We start from the raw sequence: 19,961 nt of genomic DNA on the forward strand, positions 1-19,961 counted from the left end.
CTCTGGTGGCAAACGTGACCATCTCGCCCACACGACCTGGCTCCCACGGGGCAGCCAGGGAGTTGCAGACCAGGATTCCCTGTGGGAAGAGAGGGCGCTCCCGCATTCTCCTTTCGGGTCTGCTCTGGACAATTGCACACCCGAGCAGCTGTACCACGCGGAGAGATGCCACCAAGGGACCGCGGAAGAGTCAGATGGGCTCTGGAGACTGCACTGTGGCCAAGAATTTAAGGGAGAAACGCCTAAGGAGAACGAGTCCTGGAGGGAGATGTACCTGCGGCTTCAGGACGCCCGAGAGCAGCGACTGCGAGCACTCACCTCCCAAATACGATCCAGACATCCTCAAGAGCCCCGAGGCCGACAAACCAAGATGGTCTATTTCAAGTCACCCGGTGAGGTTCCAAGGAGGCACGGCCAGTTTGGGACACTAGCAGCGGCCGCCTCAGGAAGACCCAACTTCCAACCAGCCCAGGACCCCAGGGGAGGCAGAGACACGCCCTCCAGCACCAGCAGCAGCAGCAGCAGCAGCAGCAGCAGCAGCAGCAGCAGCTGCAGAGGCATCAGAGGCAGCAGCTTGGATGCTACAAGTGAGACCGCAGCAGAGGCCTCTTGGAACCCTGTCAGAGCTCACCGCGGGGCACCAGTGGCCAACACCAGAAAAGCCAAGGCTAAGGACATCCCCCCACTCTTGGCCAAGACCCTTAAGGACTACAGGAGAGTCATCTCCCGAAGATGAACTCAGCCCTTGCCTTGGACATTTGCGATTTCCAAAGGAGGCTTCGATCTCTGCCAAACGTGGACTCTCTGCCCTGTGCTTTGCGCGTGTCCCTTGCGGGAGAGCTCGATGCCAGTTCACTGCCTTTGTTTCCTTTCTTGTCACCTGAGCCCCTCCTAAGCCCTGATGTTGTTTTCATGTAGAAATCCCCCTGATTGAATTTTAGACTAATAAAGGCCCGTCAAAGCTCTCAGTTGTCTATTTGGGAAGGACAGCGGGCTTTCTTACACATGGCCCCAGGAGCCACTAGTTCAAGGACTGGTGAATCTGACTAACTGTGAAAACAAACAAACAAACAAACAAACAAACAAACAACAACAACAATACCAAAATAAATAAATAAAGAGCAAGTTTTGGGGAGGGGAGGGTGGTAAAGCACCCTTCTGTTCAACACCCAGTACAAGGGGAAACAGCAGCAACAACCAAAGGCAAACGAGAGACCGAAATGAAAAGTACAACAAGAAGAAGAAGAAGAAATGAGGACGAGCCAATGGCGGTGATGCTCGCCAGTGACGCCAACGGTTCAGGAGGCTCACAAAGGCGCGCAGAGAGTTCAGAGCCAGCCTCAGCCACTTAGCGAGGACAGAGCAACTCGGTGAGACCCTGTCTCAAAGTAAAGTACAAAAAAAAAAAAAACCTGCTAATATAATATGCCTCAGGGGTTGAAAGCCCCCGCCCCCCTCAGTACAATGTCCGGTTATCTAATCCAGAAACAAAGAAAACCACACCCACCAACCCAACTCCCTCAAGAATAACCACTGGCATTGGCATCAGAAACAGAGAAACAGACCAAGAGAACAGATCTGACAACCCAGAAACACTCCCCCAAGCCCATGGAAAAACGGCGGGAACACGGATCCAATAAGGGTCCTGGGATAAACCACAGGACCCTGACAAATAAGAATGCATGCTTTCCTTGTGTGTGTGTGTGTGTGTGTGTGTGTGTGTGTGTGCCCGCACGCGTGCAGGAGCCCCCCCCCCCACACACACACACACAGGGCCACACACACAAACACACTCCCCCCGACCAGTCTCAAATGGATGGCAAAACATAAGGCAATCAAGAAAGAAGATGTTTCGGAGAGATATCTCTGTGTCTGGAAAGGAGAAGGATGGAGGCTGTGCAAAGTACTGAGTTGTCAAGGGAAAGATCCAGCGGCTCCCGCCTATAATCCCAACAGCTCGGGAGGCTGAAGCAGGAGCAGGGCGAGATCCAGGCCAGCCTCTGGCAAAGCCAGGCTCTCATCCGCTCACCGAGACCCTGCCTCTCAATAGAAGCCAAAAGGGGCCTTCAGGTGGGGGGCGGGAGTGGGCGGGGGTCGCTCACCGGTCCAGTACCCCTTCGTTGGATCCCCCCAAAGGAACCAACCAAACCACCAGAAGCGCTGAATACCGTTCAGAAATGGGTTTTTGTATCCCACGGGCCGCCTGGTGCCTTGGGGCTCTTCAAACTCGCCCCCTCGGGCTGATAGTCAGGCCTTTGGAGCCAATGGCCACAAGTTCATTCCACGGAACCCCCGCCAGACTTCCTTTGGAGGTTCCTGCCAAGGAATCACCCTCGCCCTGTGGAGCTAAGCTTCCCCAATCCTCTTGGCTCTCCGGGCCTCCATTCCTGGGCTCCCAACAGGACCTAGACTCCTCAGAGTCAGTTCCGGTTTCCCTGGCAAATCGCCGTCCTGGGACCCAGGGCCACAGAAGGGCGTGTCCCTGAAATTCAGTCTCCCCGTGCGCCCAAGAGGGAGAAGACTAGTCCGCGAGTCGGGTGGTACCGAGACCCAGGCTCTAGCCGGGGTGGCCGCTCCTGATTGGACCCAGGTTCTGCCCACCCAATCCAGTGCATGGGTGGCGGGCGCAGAAGTGGATGGGAGCTGAGCTAGCGGGTGCTCCTGGAAAGAGACAGGTGGGCGGGGTCCTTGAGGGCGGGGCGGGGCGCACACTCGGGCAGGGGGGCGGAGCCAGGGGCTCTATAAAGCCCAGGTCGGCCTGCCTCTGCAGCCTCATTCCTTCTGGGACAGCGCCAGGCACAGGTGCTTCCAGCTGAGGCCCGGCGCCCTGAGGACCAGAAGCACACCCGCCCAGCGGCGCTCGGGGCAGCACCAGCGCGCCCGGAACAAGCGGCCAGCCGTTGCCAGGGCCCCGATACCCCGGCAGAGCGACAGCGAACCGAGTCCAGGGCCGAGGCCGAGCCGGCCACCCGAGATGGCGTCCGAGGAGGTGCTGCTGCGAGCCGTTCGCAAGCTGCAGGGGCGCCTGGCCACCAGGACCCGCCCTGACAAGCTCCAGAAAGACTTGCAGCAGCTCTCCGCCTTGCCCCTCACCGCACACATCCTGCAGGAGACAGGTGTCAGAAAGATGGTCAAGAGCTTGCGCCACCACGAGCTCCTTGGCGGCCCGGCCAGGGACTTGGCGGCCCGGTGGAAGAAGCTGGCTCTTCTGGAGGCCGACCCCGGGCGTGGTCCGCACGACTCCCAACTGGCAAAGGAAATCACGGACACGGGCTCCCGAGAAAACTCGAGAAAACTCGGCAGTCCATCCCGCCGGACCGGGCACGGACCCAAAAAGCACAGAGACCTGGAGAGGTCTCCCAGGCGTGAGAGGAGAGAAGACGGGAGCAAGAAGCGCCCCCGGCTGGCAGCGTTGCCTGCACCCTGGCGCTCTTGGGATGGCTGCCCTGCTCGGGCCTCCGGGGGGCCTACCGGTCCTCATCCGATGTGCGGGGACCACTCCGCTTCCCCGGAGGACACGGAGCCCTCCGCTCGTGGCCGCGTGCCTGTCGAAGGCCGGGATGGTCCTTTTCAGGCCACCACGGGACTCCCGCGAGCAAGTGCCCTGCATGGACCCCGGGGGAAACACGACCTGCTGCCCAGAGCAAGAGAGACCGATGACCAACTCGAGGATCCCAACGGTAAGATGGAATCCATCTTCTCATTTGGACAGGAAAGGAGAAGGAGATCATGGAGCCCCCAGACAGCGTGGGACCTGGGGGCAGGAGGGACGGAGGGAGGGAGGTCGAGAGGAGCTAAAATGTGGATCCTTGCAGTCAATTCTTCTCTCCCAGTGACAGAAGGAGCCCTAGAAGGGAGAGAACCATCCATCCAAGACAGCAGTCCGGGTGGTTGGGTGGTTGGGTGGTTGGGTGCGGGGAGGGGAGGGGCAGGGGAGGCATCCCTTCCCCGGTGAATCCAGTACCATCCATCCTCTACCCAGAAAGTGAGCCCCCCAAGCCCGGCTCGGCTGCTGAAGAACAGGCAGAGCGCCTGCGGGCTGCGGGCTGCGGGCTGCTGATTCTTGCTTTCACTGTGGTTGGTGCTGATACCCTTTCCGTTTTCGGTTTGTTTGTTTTTTAATTTTTGTTTCCGTTTTGTTTCCTCACCCCCCACCCCCCACAGACGGACAGCCAGAGGAGGAGTTCTCGGAGGCGCCCACCATGTCTTTCGAGGCGTACCTCACGTATGATGAGCGGCCTGGGAAGAAGAAGAAAAAGGCGAAGACTTCGGCCAAGGCACGGAAAGCAGAAGCTTCCAAGAGGTCGAGCCAACACCTGGACTCGGCGGAGAACTTTCCTCCTCTGGTGACTGCAAAGCAGTCGGCGGGGCCGCAGCCTGCCCAAGGCCAAGGCGGTGGGGCCAGGATGGAAGGGGTCTCCCGAGAAGCCGCTGCGGTGCTGCCTGGCACGCCGTCCCCCAGCCTGTGGGACCCACCCAGTCCCCCTCCTGATGAGGATGATGATGCGCCGATGAGCTTCTTTGCACCCCATGCAACAGCGCTCTCTTCACCTCAGAAAGAGGAAGAAGCTGGCTTCGCTGGAATGCGAACTAATTCCAGGACACCCGTGTTCTCTGGTGGCAAACGTGACCATCTCGCCCACACGACCTGGCTCCCACGGGGCAGCCAGGGAGTTGCAGACCAGGATTCCCTGTGGGAAGAGAGGGCGCTCCCGCATTCTCCTTTCGGGTCTGCTCTGGACAATTGCACACCCGAGCAGCTGTACCACGCGGAGAGATGCCACCAAGGGACCGCGGAAGAGTCAGATGGGCTCTGGAGACTGCACTGTGGCCAAGAATTTAAGGGAGAAACGCCTAAGGAGAACGAGTCCTGGAGGGAGATGTACCTGCGGCTTCAGGACGCCCGAGAGCAGCGACTGCGAGCACTCACCTCCCAAATACGATCCAGACATCCTCAAGAGCCCCGAGGCCGACAAACCAAGATGGTCTATTTCAAGTCACCCGGTGAGGTTCCAAGGAGGCACGGCCAGTTTGGGACACTAGCAGCGGCCGCCTCAGGAAGACCCAACTTCCAACCAGCCCAGGACCCCAGGGGAGGCAGAGACACGCCCTCCAGCACCAGCAGCAGCAGCAGCAGCAGCAGCAGCAGCAGCAGCAGCAGCTGCAGAGGCATCAGAGGCAGCAGCTTGGATGCTACAAGTGAGACCGCAGCAGAGGCCTCTTGGAACCCTGTCAGAGCTCACCGCGGGGCACCAGTGGCCAACACCAGAAAAGCCAAGGCTAAGGACATCCCCCCACTCTTGGCCAAGACCCTTAAGGACTACAGGAGAGTCATCTCCCGAAGATGAACTCAGCCCTTGCCTTGGACATTTGCGATTTCCAAAGGAGGCTTCGATCTCTGCCAAACGTGGACTCTCTGCCCTGTGCTTTGCGCGTGTCCCTTGCGGGAGAGCTCGATGCCAGTTCACTGCCTTTGTTTCCTTTCTTGTCACCTGAGCCCCTCCTAAGCCCTGATGTTGTTTTCATGTAGAAATCCCCCTGATTGAATTTTAGACTAATAAAGGCCCGTCAAAGCTCTCAGTTGTCTATTTGGGAAGGACAGCGGGCTTTCTTACACATGGCCCCAGGAGCCACTAGTTCAAGGACTGGTGAATCTGACTAACTGTGAAAACAAACAAACAAACAAACAAACAAACAAACAACAACAACAATACCAAAATAAATAAATAAAGAGCAAGTTTTGGGGAGGGGAGGGTGGTAAAGCACCCTTCTGTTCAACACCCAGTACAAGGGGAAACAGCAGCAACAACCAAAGGCAAACGAGAGACCGAAATGAAAAGTACAACAAGAAGAAGAAGAAGAAATGAGGACGAGCCAATGGCGGTGATGCTCGCCAGTGACGCCAACGGTTCAGGAGGCTCACAAAGGCGCGCAGAGAGTTCAGAGCCAGCCTCAGCCACTTAGCGAGGACAGAGCAACTCGGTGAGACCCTGTCTCAAAGTAAAGTACAAAAAAAAAAAAAAACCTGCTAATATAATATGCCTCAGGGGTTGAAAGCCCCCGCCCCCCTCAGTACAATGTCCGGTTATCTAATCCAGAAACAAAGAAAACCACACCCACCAACCCAACTCCCTCAAGAATAACCACTGGCATTGGCATCAGAAACAGAGAAACAGACCAAGAGAACAGATCTGACAACCCAGAAACACTCCCCCAAGCCCATGGAAAAACGGCGGGAACACGGATCCAATAAGGGTCCTGGGATAAACCACAGGACCCTGACAAATAAGAATGCATGCTTTCCTTGTGTGTGTGTGTGTGTGTGTGTGTGTGTGTGTGTGCCCGCACGCGTGCAGGAGCCCCCCCCCCACACACACACACACAGGGCCACACACACAAACACACTCCCCCCGACCAGTCTCAAATGGATGGCAAAACATAAGGCAATCAAGAAAGAAGATGTTTCGGAGAGATATCTCTGTGTCTGGAAAGGAGAAGGATGGAGGCTGTGCAAAGTACTGAGTTGTCAAGGGAAAGATCCAGCGGCTCCCGCCTATAATCCCAACAGCTCGGGAGGCTGAAGCAGGAGCAGGGCGAGATCCAGGCCAGCCTCTGGCAAAGCCAGGCTCTCATCCGCTCACCGAGACCCTGCCTCTCAATAGAAGCCAAAAGGGGCCTTCAGGTGGGGGGCGGGAGTGGGCGGGGGTCGCTCACCGGTCCAGTACCCCTTCGTTGGATCCCCCCAAAGGAACCAACCAAACCACCAGAAGCGCTGAATACCGTTCAGAAATGGGTTTTTGTATCCCACGGGCCGCCTGGTGCCTTGGGGCTCTTCAAACTCGCCCCCTCGGGCTGATAGTCAGGCCTTTGGAGCCAATGGCCACAAGTTCATTCCACGGAACCCCCGCCAGACTTCCTTTGGAGGTTCCTGCCAAGGAATCACCCTCGCCCTGTGGAGCTAAGCTTCCCCAATCCTCTTGGCTCTCCGGGCCTCCATTCCTGGGCTCCCAACAGGACCTAGACTCCTCAGAGTCAGTTCCGGTTTCCCTGGCAAATCGCCGTCCTGGGACCCAGGGCCACAGAAGGGCGTGTCCCTGAAATTCAGTCTCCCCGTGCGCCCAAGAGGGAGAAGACTAGTCCGCGAGTCGGGTGGTACCGAGACCCAGGCTCTAGCCGGGGTGGCCGCTCCTGATTGGACCCAGGTTCTGCCCACCCAATCCAGTGCATGGGTGGCGGGCGCAGAAGTGGATGGGAGCTGAGCTAGCGGGTGCTCCTGGAAAGAGACAGGTGGGCGGGGTCCTTGAGGGCGGGGCGTGGCGCACACTCGGGCAGGGGGGCGGAGCCAGGGGCTCTATAAAGCCCAGGTCGGCCTGCCTCTGCAGCCTCATTCCTTCTGGGACAGCGCCAGGCACAGGTGCTTCCAGCTGAGGCCCGGCGCCCTGAGGACCAGAAGCACACCCGCCCAGCGGCGCTCGGGGCAGCACCAGCGCGCCCGGAACAAGCGGCCAGCCGTTGCCAGGGCCCCGATACCCCGGCAGAGCGACAGCGGACCGAGTCCAGGGCCGAGGCCGAGCCGGCCACCCGAGATGGCGTCCGAGGAGGTGCTGCTGCGAGCCGTTCGCAAGCTGCAGGGGCGCCTGGCCACCAGGACCCGCCCTGACAAGCTCCAGAAATACTTGCAGCAGCTCTCCGCCTTGCCCCTCACCGCACACATCCTGCAGGAGACAGGTGTCAGAAAGATGGTCAAGAGCTTGCGCCACCACGAGCTCCTTGGCGGCCCGGCCAGGGACTTGGCGGCCCGGTGGAAGAAGCTGGCTCTTCTGGAGGCCGACCCCGGGCGTGGTCCGCACGACTCCCAACTGGCAAAGGAAATCACGGACACGGGCTCCCGAGAAAACTCGAGAAAACTCGGCAGTCCATCCCGCCGGACCGGGCACGGACCCAAAAAGCACAGAGACCTGGAGAGGTCTCCCAGGCGTGAGAGGAGAGAAGACGGGAGCAAGAAGCGCCCCCGGCTGGCAGCGTTGCCTGCACCCTGGCGCTCTTGGGATGGCTGCCCTGCTCGGGCCTCCGGGGGGCCTACCGGTCCTCATCCGATGTGCGGGGACCACTCCGCTTCCCCGGAGGACACGGAGCCCTCCGCTCGTGGCCGCGTGCCTGTCGAAGGCCGGGATGGTCCTTTTCAGGCCACCACGGGACTCCCGCGAGCAAGTGCCCTGCATGGACCCCGGGGGAAACACGACCTGCTGCCCAGAGCAAGAGAGACCGATGACCAACTCGAGGATCCCAACGGTAAGATGGAATCCATCTTCTCATTTGGACAGGAAAGGAGAAGGAGCTCATGGAGCCCCCAGACAGCGTGGGACCTGGGGGCAGGAGGGACGGAGGGAGGGAGGTCGAGAGGAGCTAAAATGTGGATCCTTGCAGTCAATTCTTCTCTCCCAGTGACAGAAGGAGCCCTAGAAGGGAGAGAACCATCCATCCAAGACAGCAGTCCGGGTGGTTGGGTGGTTGGGTGGTTGGGTGCGGGGAGGGGAGGGGCAGGGGAGGCATCCCTTCCCCGGTGAATCCAGTACCATCCATCCTCTACCCAGAAAGTGAGCCCCCCAAGCCCGGCTCGGCTGCTGAAGAACAGGCAGAGCGCCTGCGGGCTGCGGGCTGCGGGCTGCGGGCTGCTGATTCTTGCTTTCACTGTGGTTGGTGCTGATACCCTTTCCGTTTTCGGTTTGTTTGTTTTTTAATTTTTGTTTCCGTTTTGTTTCCTCACCCCCCACCCCCCACAGACGGACAGCCAGAGGAGGAGTTCTCGGAGGCGCCCACCATGTCTTTCGAGGCGTACCTCACGTATGATGAGCGGCCTGGGAAGAAGAAGAAAAAGGCGAAGACTTCGGCCAAGGCACGGAAAGCAGAAGCTTCCAAGAGGTCGAGCCAACACCTGGACTCGGCGGAGAACTTTCCTCCTCTGGTGACTGCAAAGCAGTCGGCGGGGCCGCAGCCTGCCCAAGGCCAAGGCGGTGGGGCCAGGATGGAAGGGGTCTCCCGAGAAGCCGCTGCGGTGCTGCCTGGCACGCCGTCCCCCAGCCTGTGGGACCCACCCAGTCCCCCTCCTGATGAGGATGATGATGCGCCGATGAGCTTCTTTGCACCCCATGCAACAGCGCTCTCTTCACCTCAGAAAGAGGAAGAAGCTGGCTTGGCTGGAATGCGAACTAATTCCAGGACACCCGTGTTCTCTGGTGGCAAACGTGACCATCTCGCCCACACGACCTGGCTCCCACGGGGCAGCCAGGGAGTTGCAGACCAGGATTCCCTGTGGGAAGAGAGGGCGCTCCCGCATTCTCCTTTCGGGTCTGCTCTGGAGAATTGCACACCCGAGCAGCTGTACCACGCGGAGAGATGCCACCAAGGGACCGCGGAAGAGTCAGATGGGCTCTGGAGACTGCACTGTGGCCAAGAATTTAAGGGAGAAACGCCTAAGGAGAACGAGTCCTGGAGGGAGATGTACCTGCGGCTTCAGGACGCCCGAGAGCAGCGACTGCGAGCACTCACCTCCCAAATACGATCCAGACATCCTCAAGAGCCCCGAGGCCGACAAACCAAGATGGTCTATTTCAAGTCACCCGGTGAGGTTCCAAGGAGGCACGGCCAGTTTGGGACACTAGCAGCGGCCGCCTCAGGAAGACCCAACTTCCAACCAGCCCAGGACCCCAGGGGAGGCAGAGACACGCCCTCCAGCACCAGCAGCAGCAGCAGCAGCAGCAGCAGCAGCAGCAGCAGCAGCTGCAGAGGCATCAGAGGCAGCAGCTTGGATGCTACAAGTGAGACCGCAGCAGAGGCCTCTTGGAACCCTGTCAGAGCTCACCGCGGGGCACCAGTGGCCAACACCAGAAAAGCCAAGGCTAAGGACATCCCCCCACTCTTGGCCAAGACCCTTAAGGACTACAGGAGAGTCATCTCCCGAAGATGAACTCAGCCCTTGCCTTGGACATTTGCGATTTCCAAAGGAGGCTTCGATCTCTGCCAAACGTGGACTCTCTGCCCTGTGCTTTGCGCGTGTCCCTCGCGGGAGAGCTCGATGCCAGTTCACTGCCTTTGTTTCCTTTCTTGTCACCTGAGCCCCTCCTAAGCCCTGATGTTGTTTTCATGTAGAAATCCCCCTGATTGAATTTTAGACTAATAAAGGCCCGTCAAAGCTCTCAGTTGTCTATTTGGGAAGGACAGCGGGCTTTCTTACACATGGCCCCAGGAGCCACTAGTTCAAGGACTGGTGAATCTGACTAACTGTGAAAACAAACAAACAAACAAACAAACAAACAACAACAACAATACCAAAATAAATAAATAAAGAGCAAGGTTTGGGGAGGGGAGGGTGGTAAAGCACCCTTCTGTTCAACACCCAGTACAAGGGGAAACAGCAGCAACAACCAAAGGCAAACGAGAGACCGAAATGAAAAGTACAACAAGAAGAAGAAGAAGAAATGAGGACGAGCCAATGGCGGTGATGCTCGCCAGTGACGCCAACGGTTCAGGAGGCTCACAAAGGCGCGCAGAGAGTTCAGAGCCAGCCTCAGCCACTTAGCGAGGACAGAGCAACTCGGTGAGACCCTATCTCAAAGTAAAGTACAAAAAAAAAAAAAAAAACCTGCTAATATAATATGCCTCAGGGGTTGAAAGCCCCCGCACCCCTCAGTACAATGTCCGGTTATCTAATCCAGAAACAAAGAAAACCACACCCACCAACCCAACTCCCTCAAGAATAACCGCTGGCATTGGCATCAGAAACAGAGAAACAGACCAAGAGAACAGATCTGACAACCCAGAAACACTCCCCCAAGCCCATGGAAAAACGGCGGGAACACGGATCCAATAAGGGTCCTGGGATAAACCACAGGACCCTGACAAATAAGAATGCATGCTTTCCTTGTGTGTGTGTGTGTGTGTGTGTGTGCCCGCACGCGTGCAGGAGCCCCCCCCCCACACACACACACAGGGCCACACACACAAACACACTCCCCCCGACCAGTCTCAAATGGATGGCAAAACATAAGGCAATCAAGAAAGAAGATGTTTCGGAGAGATATCTCTGTGTCTGGAAAGGAGAAGGATGGAGGCTGTGCAAAGTACTGAGTTGTCAAGGGAAAGATCCAGCGGCTCCCGCCTATAATCCCAACAGCTCGGGAGGCTGAAGCAGGAGCAGGGCGAGATCCAGGCCAGCCTCTGGCAAAGCCAGGCTCTCATCCGCTCACCGAGACCCTGCCTCTCAATAGAAGCCAAAAGGGGCCTTCAGGTGGGGGGCGGGAGTGGGCGGGGGTCGCTCACCGGTCCAGTACCCCTTCGTTGGATCCCCCCAAAGGAACCAACCAAACCACCAGAAGCGCTGAATACCGTTCAGAAATGGGTTTTTGTATCCCACGGGCCGCCTGGTGCCTTGGGGCTCTTCAAACTCGCCCCCTCGGGCTGATAGTCAGGCCTTTGGAGCCAATGGCCACAAGTTCATTCCACGGAACCCCCGCCAGACTTCCTTTGGAGGTTCCTGCCAAGGAATCACCCTCGCCCTGTGGAGCTAAGCTTCCCCAATCCTCTTGGCTCTCCGGGCCTCCATTCCTGGGCTCCCAACAGGACCTAGACTCCTCAGAGTCAGTTCCGGTTTCCCTGGCAAATCGCCGTCCTGGGACCCAGGGCCACAGAAGGGCGTGTCCCTGAAATTCAGTCTCCCCGTGCGCCCAAGAGGGAGAAGACTAGTCCGCGAGTCGGGTGGTACCGAGACCCAGGCTCTAGCCGGGGTGGCCGCTCCTGATTGGACCCAGGTTCTGCCCACCCAATCCAGTGCATGGGTGGCGGGCGCAGAAGTGGATGGGAGCTGAGCTAGCGGGTGCTCCTGGAAAGAGACAGGTGGGCGGGGTCCTTGAGGGCGGGGCGTGGCGCACACTCGGGCAGGGGGGCGGAGCCAGGGGCTCTATAAAGCCCAGGTCGGCCTGCCTCTGCAGCCTCATTCCTTCTGGGACAGCGCCAGGCACAGGTGCTTCCAGCTGAGGCCCGGCGCCCTGAGGACCAGAAGCACACCCGCCCAGCGGCGCTCGGGGCAGCACCAGCGCGCCCGGAACAAGCGGCCAGCCGTTGCCAGGGCCCCGATACCCCGGCAGAGCGACAGCGGACCGAGTCCAGGGCCGAGGCCGAGCCGGCCACCCGAGATGGCGTCCGAGGAGGTGCTGCTGCGAGCCGTTCGCAAGCTGCAGGGGCGCCTGGCCACCAGGACCCGCCCTGACAAGCTCCAGAAATACTTGCAGCAGCTCTCCGCCTTGCCCCTCACCGCACACATCCTGCAGGAGACAGGTGTCAGAAAGATGGTCAAGAGCTTGCGCCACCACGAGCTCCTTGGCGGCCCGGCCAGGGACTTGGCGGCCCGGTGGAAGAAGCTGGCTCTTCTGGAGGCCGACCCCGGGCGTGGTCCGCACGACTCCCAACTGGCAAAGGAAATCACGGACACGGGCTCCCGAGAAAACTCGAGAAAACTCGGCAGTCCATCCCGCCGGACCGGGCACGGACCCAAAAAGCACAGAGACCTGGAGAGGTCTCCCAGGCGTGAGAGGAGAGAAGACGGGAGCAAGAAGCGCCCCCGGCTGGCAGCGTTGCCTGCACCCTGGCGCTCTTGGGATGGCTGCCCTGCTCGGGCCTCCGGGGGGCCTACCGGTCCTCATCCGATGTGCGGGGACCACTCCGCTTCCCCGGAGGACACGGAGCCCTCCGCTCGTGGCCGCGTGCCTGTCGAAGGCCGGGATGGTCCTTTTCAGGCCACCACGGGACTCCCGCGAGCAAGTGCCCTGCATGGACCCCGGGGGAAACACGACCTGCTGCCCAGAGCAAGAGAGACCGATGACCAACTCGAGGATCCCAACGGTAAGATGGAATCCATCTTCTCATTTGGACAGGAAAGGAGAAGGAGCTCATGGAGCCCCCAGACAGCGTGGGACCTGGGGGCAGGAGGGACGGAGGGAGGGAGGTCGAGAGGAGCTAAAATGTGGATCCTTGCAGTCAATTCTTCTCTCCCAGTGACAGAAGGAGCCCTAGAAGGGAGAGAACCATCCATCCAAGACAGCAGTCCGGGTGGTTGGGTGGTTGGGTGGTTGGGTGCGGGGAGGGGAGGGGCAGGGGAGGCATCCCTTCCCCGGTGAATCCAGTACCATCCATCCTCTACCCAGAAAGTGAGCCCCCCAAGCCCGGCTCGGCTGCTGAAGAACAGGCAGAGCGCCTGCGGGCTGCGGGCTGCGGGCTGCTGATTCTTGCTTTCACTGTGGTTGGTGCTGATACCCTTTCCGTTTTCGGTTTGTTTGTTTTTTAATTTTTGTTTCCGTTTTGTTTCCTCACCCCCCACCCCCCACAGACGGACAGCCAGAGGAGGAGTTCTCGGAGGCGCCCACCATGTCTTTCGAGGCGTACCTCACGTATGATGAGCGGCCTGGGAAGAAGAAGAAAAAGGCGAAGACTTCGGCCAAGGCACGGAAAGCAGAAGCTTCCAAGAGGTCGAGCCAACACCTGGACTCGGCGGAGAACTTTCCTCCTCTGGTGACTGCAAAGCAGTCGGCGGGGCCGCAGCCTGCCCAAGGCCAAGGCGGTGGGGCCAGGATGGAAGGGGTCTCCCGAGAAGCCGCTGCGGTGCTGCCTGGCACGCCGTCCCCCAGCCTGTGGGACCCACCCAGTCCCCCTCCTGATGAGGATGATGATGCGCCGATGAGCTTCTTTGCACCCCATGCAACAGCGCTCTCTTCACCTCAGAAAGAGGAAGAAGCTGGCTTCGCTGGAATGCGAACTAATTCCAGGACACCCGTGTTCTCTGGTGGCAAACGTGACCATCTCGCCCACACGACCTGGCTCCCACGGGGCAGCCAGGGAGTTGCAGACCAGGATTCCCTGTGGGAAGAGAGGGCGCTCCCGCATTCTCCTTTCGGGTCTGCTCTGGAGAATTGCACACCCGAGCAGCTGTACCACGCGGAGAGATGCCACCAAGGGACCGCGGAAGAGTCAGATGGGCTCTGGAGACTGCACTGTGGCCAAGAATTTAAGGGAGAAACGCCTAAGGAGAACGAGTCCTGGAGGGAGATGTACCTGCGGCTTCAGGACGCCCGAGAGCAGCGACTGCGAGCACTCACCTCCCAAATACGATCCAGACATCCTCAAGAGCCCCGAGGCCGACAAACCAAGATGGTCTATTTCAAGTCACCCGGTGAGGTTCCAAGGAGGCACGGCCAGTTTGGGACACTAGCAGCGGCCGCCTCAGGAAGACCCAACTTCCAACCAGCCCAGGACCCCAGGGGAGGCAGAGACACGCCCTCCAGCACCAGCAGCAGCAGCAGCAGCAGCAGCAGCAGCAGCTGCAGAGGCATCAGAGGCAGCAGCTTGGATGCTACAAGTGAGACCGCAGCAGAGGCCTCTTGGAACCCTGTCAGAGCTCACCGCGGGGCACCAGTGGCCAACACCAGAAAAGCCAAGGCTAAGGACATCCCCCCACTCTTGGCCAAGACCCTTAAGGACTACAGGAGAGTCATCTCCCGAAGATGAACTCAGCCCTTGCCTTGGACATTTGCGATTTCCAAAGGAGGCTTCGATCTCTGCCAAACGTGGACTCTCTGCCCTGTGCTTTGCGCGTGTCCCTCGCGGGAGAGCTCGATGCCAGTTCACTGCCTTTGTTTCCTTTCTTGTCACCTGAGCCCCTCCTAAGCCCTGATGTTGTTTTCATGTAGAAATCCCCCTGATTGAATTTTAGACTAATAAAGGCCCGTCAAAGCTCTCAGTTGTCTATTTGGGAAGGACAGCGGGCTTTCTTACACATGGCCCCAGGAGCCACTAGTTCAAGGACTGGTGAATCTGACTAACTGTGAAAACAAACAAACAAACAAACAAACAAACAAACAACAACAACAATACCAAAATAAATAAATAAAGAGCAAGTTTTGGGGAGGGGAGGGTGGTAAAGCACCCTTCTGTTCAACACCCAGTACAAGGGGAAACAGCAGCAACAACCAAAGGCAAACGAGAGACCGAAATGAAAAGTACAACAAGAAGAAGAAGAAGAAATGAGGACGAGCCAATGGCGGTGATGCTCGCCAGTGACGCCAACGGTTCAGGAGGCTCACAAAGGCGCGCAGAGAGTTCAGAGCCAGCCTCAGCCACTTAGCGAGGACAGAGCAACTCGGTGAGACCCTGTCTCAAAGTAAAGTACAAAAAAAAAAAAAAAAAAAAAAACCTGCTAATATAATATGCCTCAGGGGTTGAAAGCCCCCGCCCCCCTCAGTACAATGTCCGGTTATCTAATCCAGAAACAAAGAAAACCACACCCACCAACCCAACTCCCTCAAGAATAACCACTGGCATTGGCATCAGAAACAGAGAAACAGACCAAGAGAACAGATCTGACAACCCAGAAACACTCCCCCAAGCCCATGGAAAAACGGCGGGAACACGGATCCAATAAGGGTCCTGGGATAAACCACAGGACCCTGACAAATAAGAATGCATGCTTTCCTTGTGTGTGTGTGTGTGTGTGTGTGTGTGTGTGCCCGCACGCGTGCAGGAGCCCCCCCCCCCACACACACACACAGGGCCACACACACAAACACACTCCCCCCGACCAGTCTCAAATGGATGGCAAAACATAAGGCAATCAAGAAAGAAGATGTTTCGGAGAGATATCTCTGTGTCTGGAAAGGAGAAGGATGGAGGCTGTGCAAAGTACTGAGTTGTCAAGGGAAAGATCCAGCGGCTCCCGCCTATAATCCCAACAGCTCGGGAGGCTGAAGCAGGAGCAGGGCGAGATCCAGGCCAGCCTCTGGCAAAGCCAGGCTCTCATCCGCTCACCGAGACCCTGCCTCTCAATAGAAGCCAAAAGGGGCCTTCAGGTGGGGGGCGGGAGTGGGCGGGGGTCGCTCACCGGTCCAGTACCCCTTCGTTGGATCCCCCCAAAGGAACCAACCAAACCACCAGAAGCGCTGAATACCGTTCAGAAATGGGTTTTTGTATCCCACGGGCCGCCTGGTGCCTTGGGGCTCTTCAAACTCGCCCCCTCGGGCTGATAGTCAGGCCTTTGGAGCCAATGGCCACAAGTTCATTCCACGGAACCCCCGCCAGACTTCCTTTGGAGGTTCCTGCCAAGGAATCACCCTCGCCCTGTGGAGCTAAGCTTCCCCAATCCTCTTGGCTCTCCGGGCCTCCATTCCTGGGCTCCCAACAGGACCTAGACTCCTCAGAGTCAGTTCCGGTTTCCCTGGCAAATCGCCGTCCTGGGACCCAGGGCCACAGAAGGGCGTGTCCCTGAAATTCAGTCTCCCCGTGCGCCCAAGAGGGAGAAGACTAGTCCGCGAGTCGGGTGGTACCGAGACCCAGGCTCTAGCCGGGGTGGCCGCTCCTGATTGGACCCAGGTTCTGCCCACCCAATCCAGTGCATGGGTGGCGGGCGCAGAAGTGGATGGGAGCTGAGCTAGCGGGTGCTCCTGGAAAGAGACAGGTGGGCGGGGTCCTTGAGGGCGGGGCGGGGCGCACACTCGGGCAGGGGGGCGGAGCCAGGGGCTCTATAAAGCCCAGGTCGGCCTGCCTCTGCAGCCTCATTCCTTCTGGGACAGCGCCAGGCACAGGTGCTTCCAGCTGAGGCCCGGCGCCCTGAGGACCAGAAGCACACCCGCCCAGCGGCGCTCGGGGCAGCACCAGCGCGCCCGGAACAAGCGGCCAGCCGTTGCCAGGGCCCCGATACCCCGGCAGAGCGACAGCGGACCGAGTCCAGGGCCGAGGCCGAGCCGGCCACCCGAGATGGCGTCCGAGGAGGTGCTGCTGCGAGCCGTTCGCAAGCTGCAGGGGCGCCTGGCCACCAGGACCCGCCCTGACAAGCTCCAGAAAGACTTGCAGCAGCTCTCCGCCTTGCCCCTCACCGCACACATCCTGCAGGAGACAGGTGTCAGAAAGATGGTCAAGAGCTTGCGCCACCACGAGCTCCTTGGCGGCCCGGCCAGGGACTTGGCGGCCCGGTGGAAGAAGCTGGCTCTTCTGGAGGCCGACCCCGGGCGTGGTCCGCACGACTCCCAACTGGCAAAGGAAATCACGGACACGGGCTCCCGAGAAAACTCGAGAAAACTCGGCAGTCCATCCCGCCGGACCGGGCACGGACCCAAAAAGCACAGAGACCTGGAGAGGTCTCCCAGGCGTGAGAGGAGAGAAGACGGGAGCAAGAAGCGCCCCCGGCTGGCAGCGTTGCCTGCACCCTGGCGCTCTTGGGATGGCTGCCCTGCTCGGGCCTCCGGGGGGCCTACCGGTCCTCATCCGATGTGCGGGGACCACTCCGCTTCCCCGGAGGACACGGAGCCCTCCGCTCGTGGCCGCGTGCCTGTCGAAGGCCGGGATGGTCCTTTTCAGGCCACCACGGGACTCCCGCGAGCAAGTGCCCTGCATGGACCCCGGGGGAAACACGACCTGCTGCCCAGAGCAAGAGAGACCGATGACCAACTCGAGGATCCCAACGGTAAGATGGAATCCATCTTCTCATTTGGACAGGAAAGGAGAAGGAGCTCATGGAGCCCCCAGACAGCGTGGGACCTGGGGGCAGGAGGGACGGAGGGAGGGAGGTCGAGAGGAGCTAAAATGTGGATCCTTGCAGTCAATTCTTCTCTCCCAGTGACAGAAGGAGCCCTAGAAGGGAGAGAACCATCCATCCAAGACAGCAGTCCGGGTGGTTGGGTGGTTGGGTGGTTGGGTGCGGGGAGGGGAGGGGCAGGGGAGGCATCCCTTCCCCGGTGAATCCAGTACCATCCATCCTCTACCCAGAAAGTGAGCCCCCCAAGCCCGGCTCGGCTGCTGAAGAACAGGCAGAGCGCCTGCGGGCTGCGGGCTGCGGGCTGCGGGCTGCTGATTCTTGCTTTCACTGTGGTTGGTGCTGATACCCTTTCCGTTTTCGGTTTGTTTGTTTTTTAATTTTTGTTTCCGTTTTGTTTCCTCACCCCCCACCCCCCACAGACGGACAGCCAGAGGAGGAGTTCTCGGAGGCGCCCACCATGTCTTTCGAGGCGTACCTCACGTATGATGAGCGGCCTGGGAAGAAGAAGAAAAAGGCGAAGACTTCGGCCAAGGCACGGAAAGCAGAAGCTTCCAAGAGGTCGAGCCAACACCTGGACTCGGCGGAGAACTTTCCTCCTCTGGTGACTGCAAAGCAGTCGGCGGGGCCGCAGCCTGCCCAAGGCCAAGGCGGTGGGGCCAGGATGGAAGGGGTCTCCCGAGAAGCCGCTGCGGTGCTGCCTGGCACGCCGTCCCCCAGCCTGTGGGACCCACCCAGTCCCCCTCCTGATGAGGATGATGATGCGCCGATGAGCTTCTTTGCACCCCATGCAACAGCGCTCTCTTCACCTCAGAAAGAGGAAGAAGCTGGCTTCGCTGGAATGCGAACTAATTCCAGGACACCCGTGTTCTCTGGTGGCAAACGTGACCATCTCGCCCACACGACCTGGCTCCCACGGGGCAGCCAGGGAGTTGCAGACCAGGATTCCCTGTGGGAAGAGAGGGCGCTCCCGCATTCTCCTTTCGGGTCTGCTCTGGACAATTGCACACCCGAGCAGCTGTACCACGCGGAGAGATGCCACCAAGGGACCGCGGAAGAGTCAGATGGGCTCTGGAGACTGCACTGTGGCCAAGAATTTAAGGGAGAAACGCCTAAGGAGAACGAGTCCTGGAGGGAGATGTACCTGCGGCTTCAGGACGCCCGAGAGCAGCGACTGCGAGCACTCACCTCCCAAATACGATCCAGACATCCTCAAGAGCCCCGAGGCCGACAAACCAAGATGGTCTATTTCAAGTCACCCGGTGAGGTTCCAAGGAGGCACGGCCAGTTTGGGACACTAGCAGCGGCCGCCTCAGGAAGACCCAACTTCCAACCAGCCCAGGACCCCAGGGGAGGCAGAGACACGCCCTCCAGCACCAGCAGCAGCAGCAGCAGCAGCAGCAGCAGCAGCAGCAGCAGCAGCTGCAGAGGCATCAGAGGCAGCAGCTTGGATGCTACAAGTGAGACCGCAGCAGAGGCCTCTTGGAACCCTGTCAGAGCTCACCGCGGGGCACCAGTGGCCAACACCAGAAAAGCCAAGGCTAAGGACATCCCCCCACTCTTGGCCAAGACCCTTAAGGACTACAGGAGAGTCATCTCCCGAAGATGAACTCAGCCCTTGCCTTGGACATTTGCGATTTCCAAAGGAGGCTTCGATCTCTGCCAAACGTGGACTCTCTGCCCTGTGCTTTGCGCGTGTCCCTCGCGGGAGAGCTCGATGCCAGTTCACTGCCTTTGTTTCCTTTCTTGTCACCTGAGCCCCTCCTAAGCCCTGATGTTGTTTTCATGTAGAAATCCCCCTGATTGAATTTTAGACTAATAAAGGCCCGTCAAAGCTCTCAGTTGTCTATTTGGGAAGGACAGCGGGCTTTCTTACACATGGCCCCAGGAGCCACTAGTTCAAGGACTGGTGAATCTGACTAACTGTGAAAACAAACAAACAAACAAACAAACAAACAACAACAACAACAATACCAAAATAAATAAATAAAGAGCAAGTTTTGGGGAGGGGAGGGTGGTAAAGCACCCTTCTGTTCAACACCCAGTACAAGGGGAAACAGCAGCAACAACCAAAGGCAAACGAGAGACCGAAATGAAAAGTACAACAAGAAGAAGAAGAAGAAATGAGGACGAGCCAATGGCGGTGATGCGCGCCAGTGACGCCAACGGTTCAGGAGGCTCACAAAGGCGCGCAGAGAGTTCAGAGCCAGCCTCAGCCACTTAGCGAGGACAGAGCAACTCGGTGAGACCCTGTCTCAAAGTAAAGTACAAAAAAAAAAAAAAAAAAAAAAAAAAACCTGCTAATATAATATGCCTCAGGGGTTGAAAGCCCCCGCCCCCCTCAGTACAATGTCCGGTTATCTAATCCAGAAACAAAGAAAACCACACC

General features: G+C 58.7%; 4 protein-coding genes across 4 annotated transcripts; all 4 read left to right on the forward strand.

Moving 5' to 3' along the window:
• Positions 1-2,974: 2,974 nt before the first annotated feature.
• On the forward strand, positions 2,975-5,348 carry LOC144249942 (elongin-A-like). The gene is made up of 4 exons (XM_077792179.1): positions 2,975-3,680; positions 3,983-4,105; positions 4,165-5,004; positions 5,257-5,348. The coding sequence occupies exons 1-4, from the start codon at positions 2,975-2,977 to the stop codon at positions 5,346-5,348; spliced, it is 1,761 nt and encodes a 586-aa protein (XP_077648305.1).
• Positions 5,349-7,586: 2,238 nt separating this feature from the next.
• On the forward strand, positions 7,587-9,967 carry LOC144249943 (elongin-A-like). The gene is made up of 4 exons (XM_077792180.1): positions 7,587-8,292; positions 8,595-8,696; positions 8,784-9,623; positions 9,876-9,967. Exons 1-4 carry the CDS (start codon positions 7,587-7,589, stop codon positions 9,965-9,967), a joined length of 1,740 nt encoding a protein of 579 aa, XP_077648306.1.
• Positions 9,968-12,191: 2,224 nt separating this feature from the next.
• On the forward strand, positions 12,192-14,556 carry LOC144249944 (elongin-A-like). The gene is made up of 4 exons (XM_077792181.1): positions 12,192-12,897; positions 13,200-13,322; positions 13,382-14,221; positions 14,465-14,556. The coding sequence occupies exons 1-4, from the start codon at positions 12,192-12,194 to the stop codon at positions 14,554-14,556; spliced, it is 1,761 nt and encodes a 586-aa protein (XP_077648307.1).
• Positions 14,557-16,797: 2,241 nt separating this feature from the next.
• LOC144249945 (elongin-A-like) lies at positions 16,798-19,181 on the forward strand. The gene is made up of 4 exons (XM_077792182.1): positions 16,798-17,503; positions 17,806-17,907; positions 17,995-18,834; positions 19,090-19,181. Exons 1-4 carry the CDS (start codon positions 16,798-16,800, stop codon positions 19,179-19,181), a joined length of 1,740 nt encoding a protein of 579 aa, XP_077648308.1.
• The last annotated feature ends 780 nt before the right edge of the window (positions 19,182-19,961 follow it).

The sequence above is a fragment of the Urocitellus parryii genome, chromosome 13 (assembly GCF_045843805.1).
Source record: "Urocitellus parryii isolate mUroPar1 chromosome 13, mUroPar1.hap1, whole genome shotgun sequence".
Classification (NCBI taxonomy): domain Eukaryota; kingdom Metazoa; phylum Chordata; class Mammalia; order Rodentia; family Sciuridae; genus Urocitellus; species Urocitellus parryii.

Bases quoted from the DNA above. Each gene is read 5' to 3' on its own strand.
- LOC144249945 (XM_077792182.1), top strand. From the start codon at position 16,798: ATGGCGTCCGAGGAGGTGCTGCTGCGAGCCGTTCGCAAGCTGCAGGGG. The intron at 17,504-17,805 runs GTAAGATGGAAT...TCCTCTACCCAG, and splicing joins CCAACTCGAGGATCCCAACG to AAAGTGAGCCCCCCAAGCCC. The intron at 17,908-17,994 runs GTTGGTGCTGAT...CACCCCCCACAG, and splicing joins TGATTCTTGCTTTCACTGTG to ACGGACAGCCAGAGGAGGAG.
- LOC144249943 (XM_077792180.1), top strand. From the start codon at position 7,587: ATGGCGTCCGAGGAGGTGCTGCTGCGAGCCGTTCGCAAGCTGCAGGGG. The intron at 8,293-8,594 runs GTAAGATGGAAT...TCCTCTACCCAG, and splicing joins CCAACTCGAGGATCCCAACG to AAAGTGAGCCCCCCAAGCCC. The intron at 9,624-9,875 runs GTGAGGTTCCAA...GCGGGGCACCAG, and splicing joins GGTCTATTTCAAGTCACCCG to TGGCCAACACCAGAAAAGCC.
- LOC144249942 (XM_077792179.1), top strand. From the start codon at position 2,975: ATGGCGTCCGAGGAGGTGCTGCTGCGAGCCGTTCGCAAGCTGCAGGGG. The intron at 3,681-3,982 runs GTAAGATGGAAT...TCCTCTACCCAG, and splicing joins CCAACTCGAGGATCCCAACG to AAAGTGAGCCCCCCAAGCCC. The intron at 4,106-4,164 runs GTTTGTTTGTTT...CACCCCCCACAG, and splicing joins TGATACCCTTTCCGTTTTCG to ACGGACAGCCAGAGGAGGAG.
- LOC144249944 (XM_077792181.1), top strand. From the start codon at position 12,192: ATGGCGTCCGAGGAGGTGCTGCTGCGAGCCGTTCGCAAGCTGCAGGGG. The intron at 12,898-13,199 runs GTAAGATGGAAT...TCCTCTACCCAG, and splicing joins CCAACTCGAGGATCCCAACG to AAAGTGAGCCCCCCAAGCCC. The intron at 14,222-14,464 runs GTGAGGTTCCAA...GCGGGGCACCAG, and splicing joins GGTCTATTTCAAGTCACCCG to TGGCCAACACCAGAAAAGCC.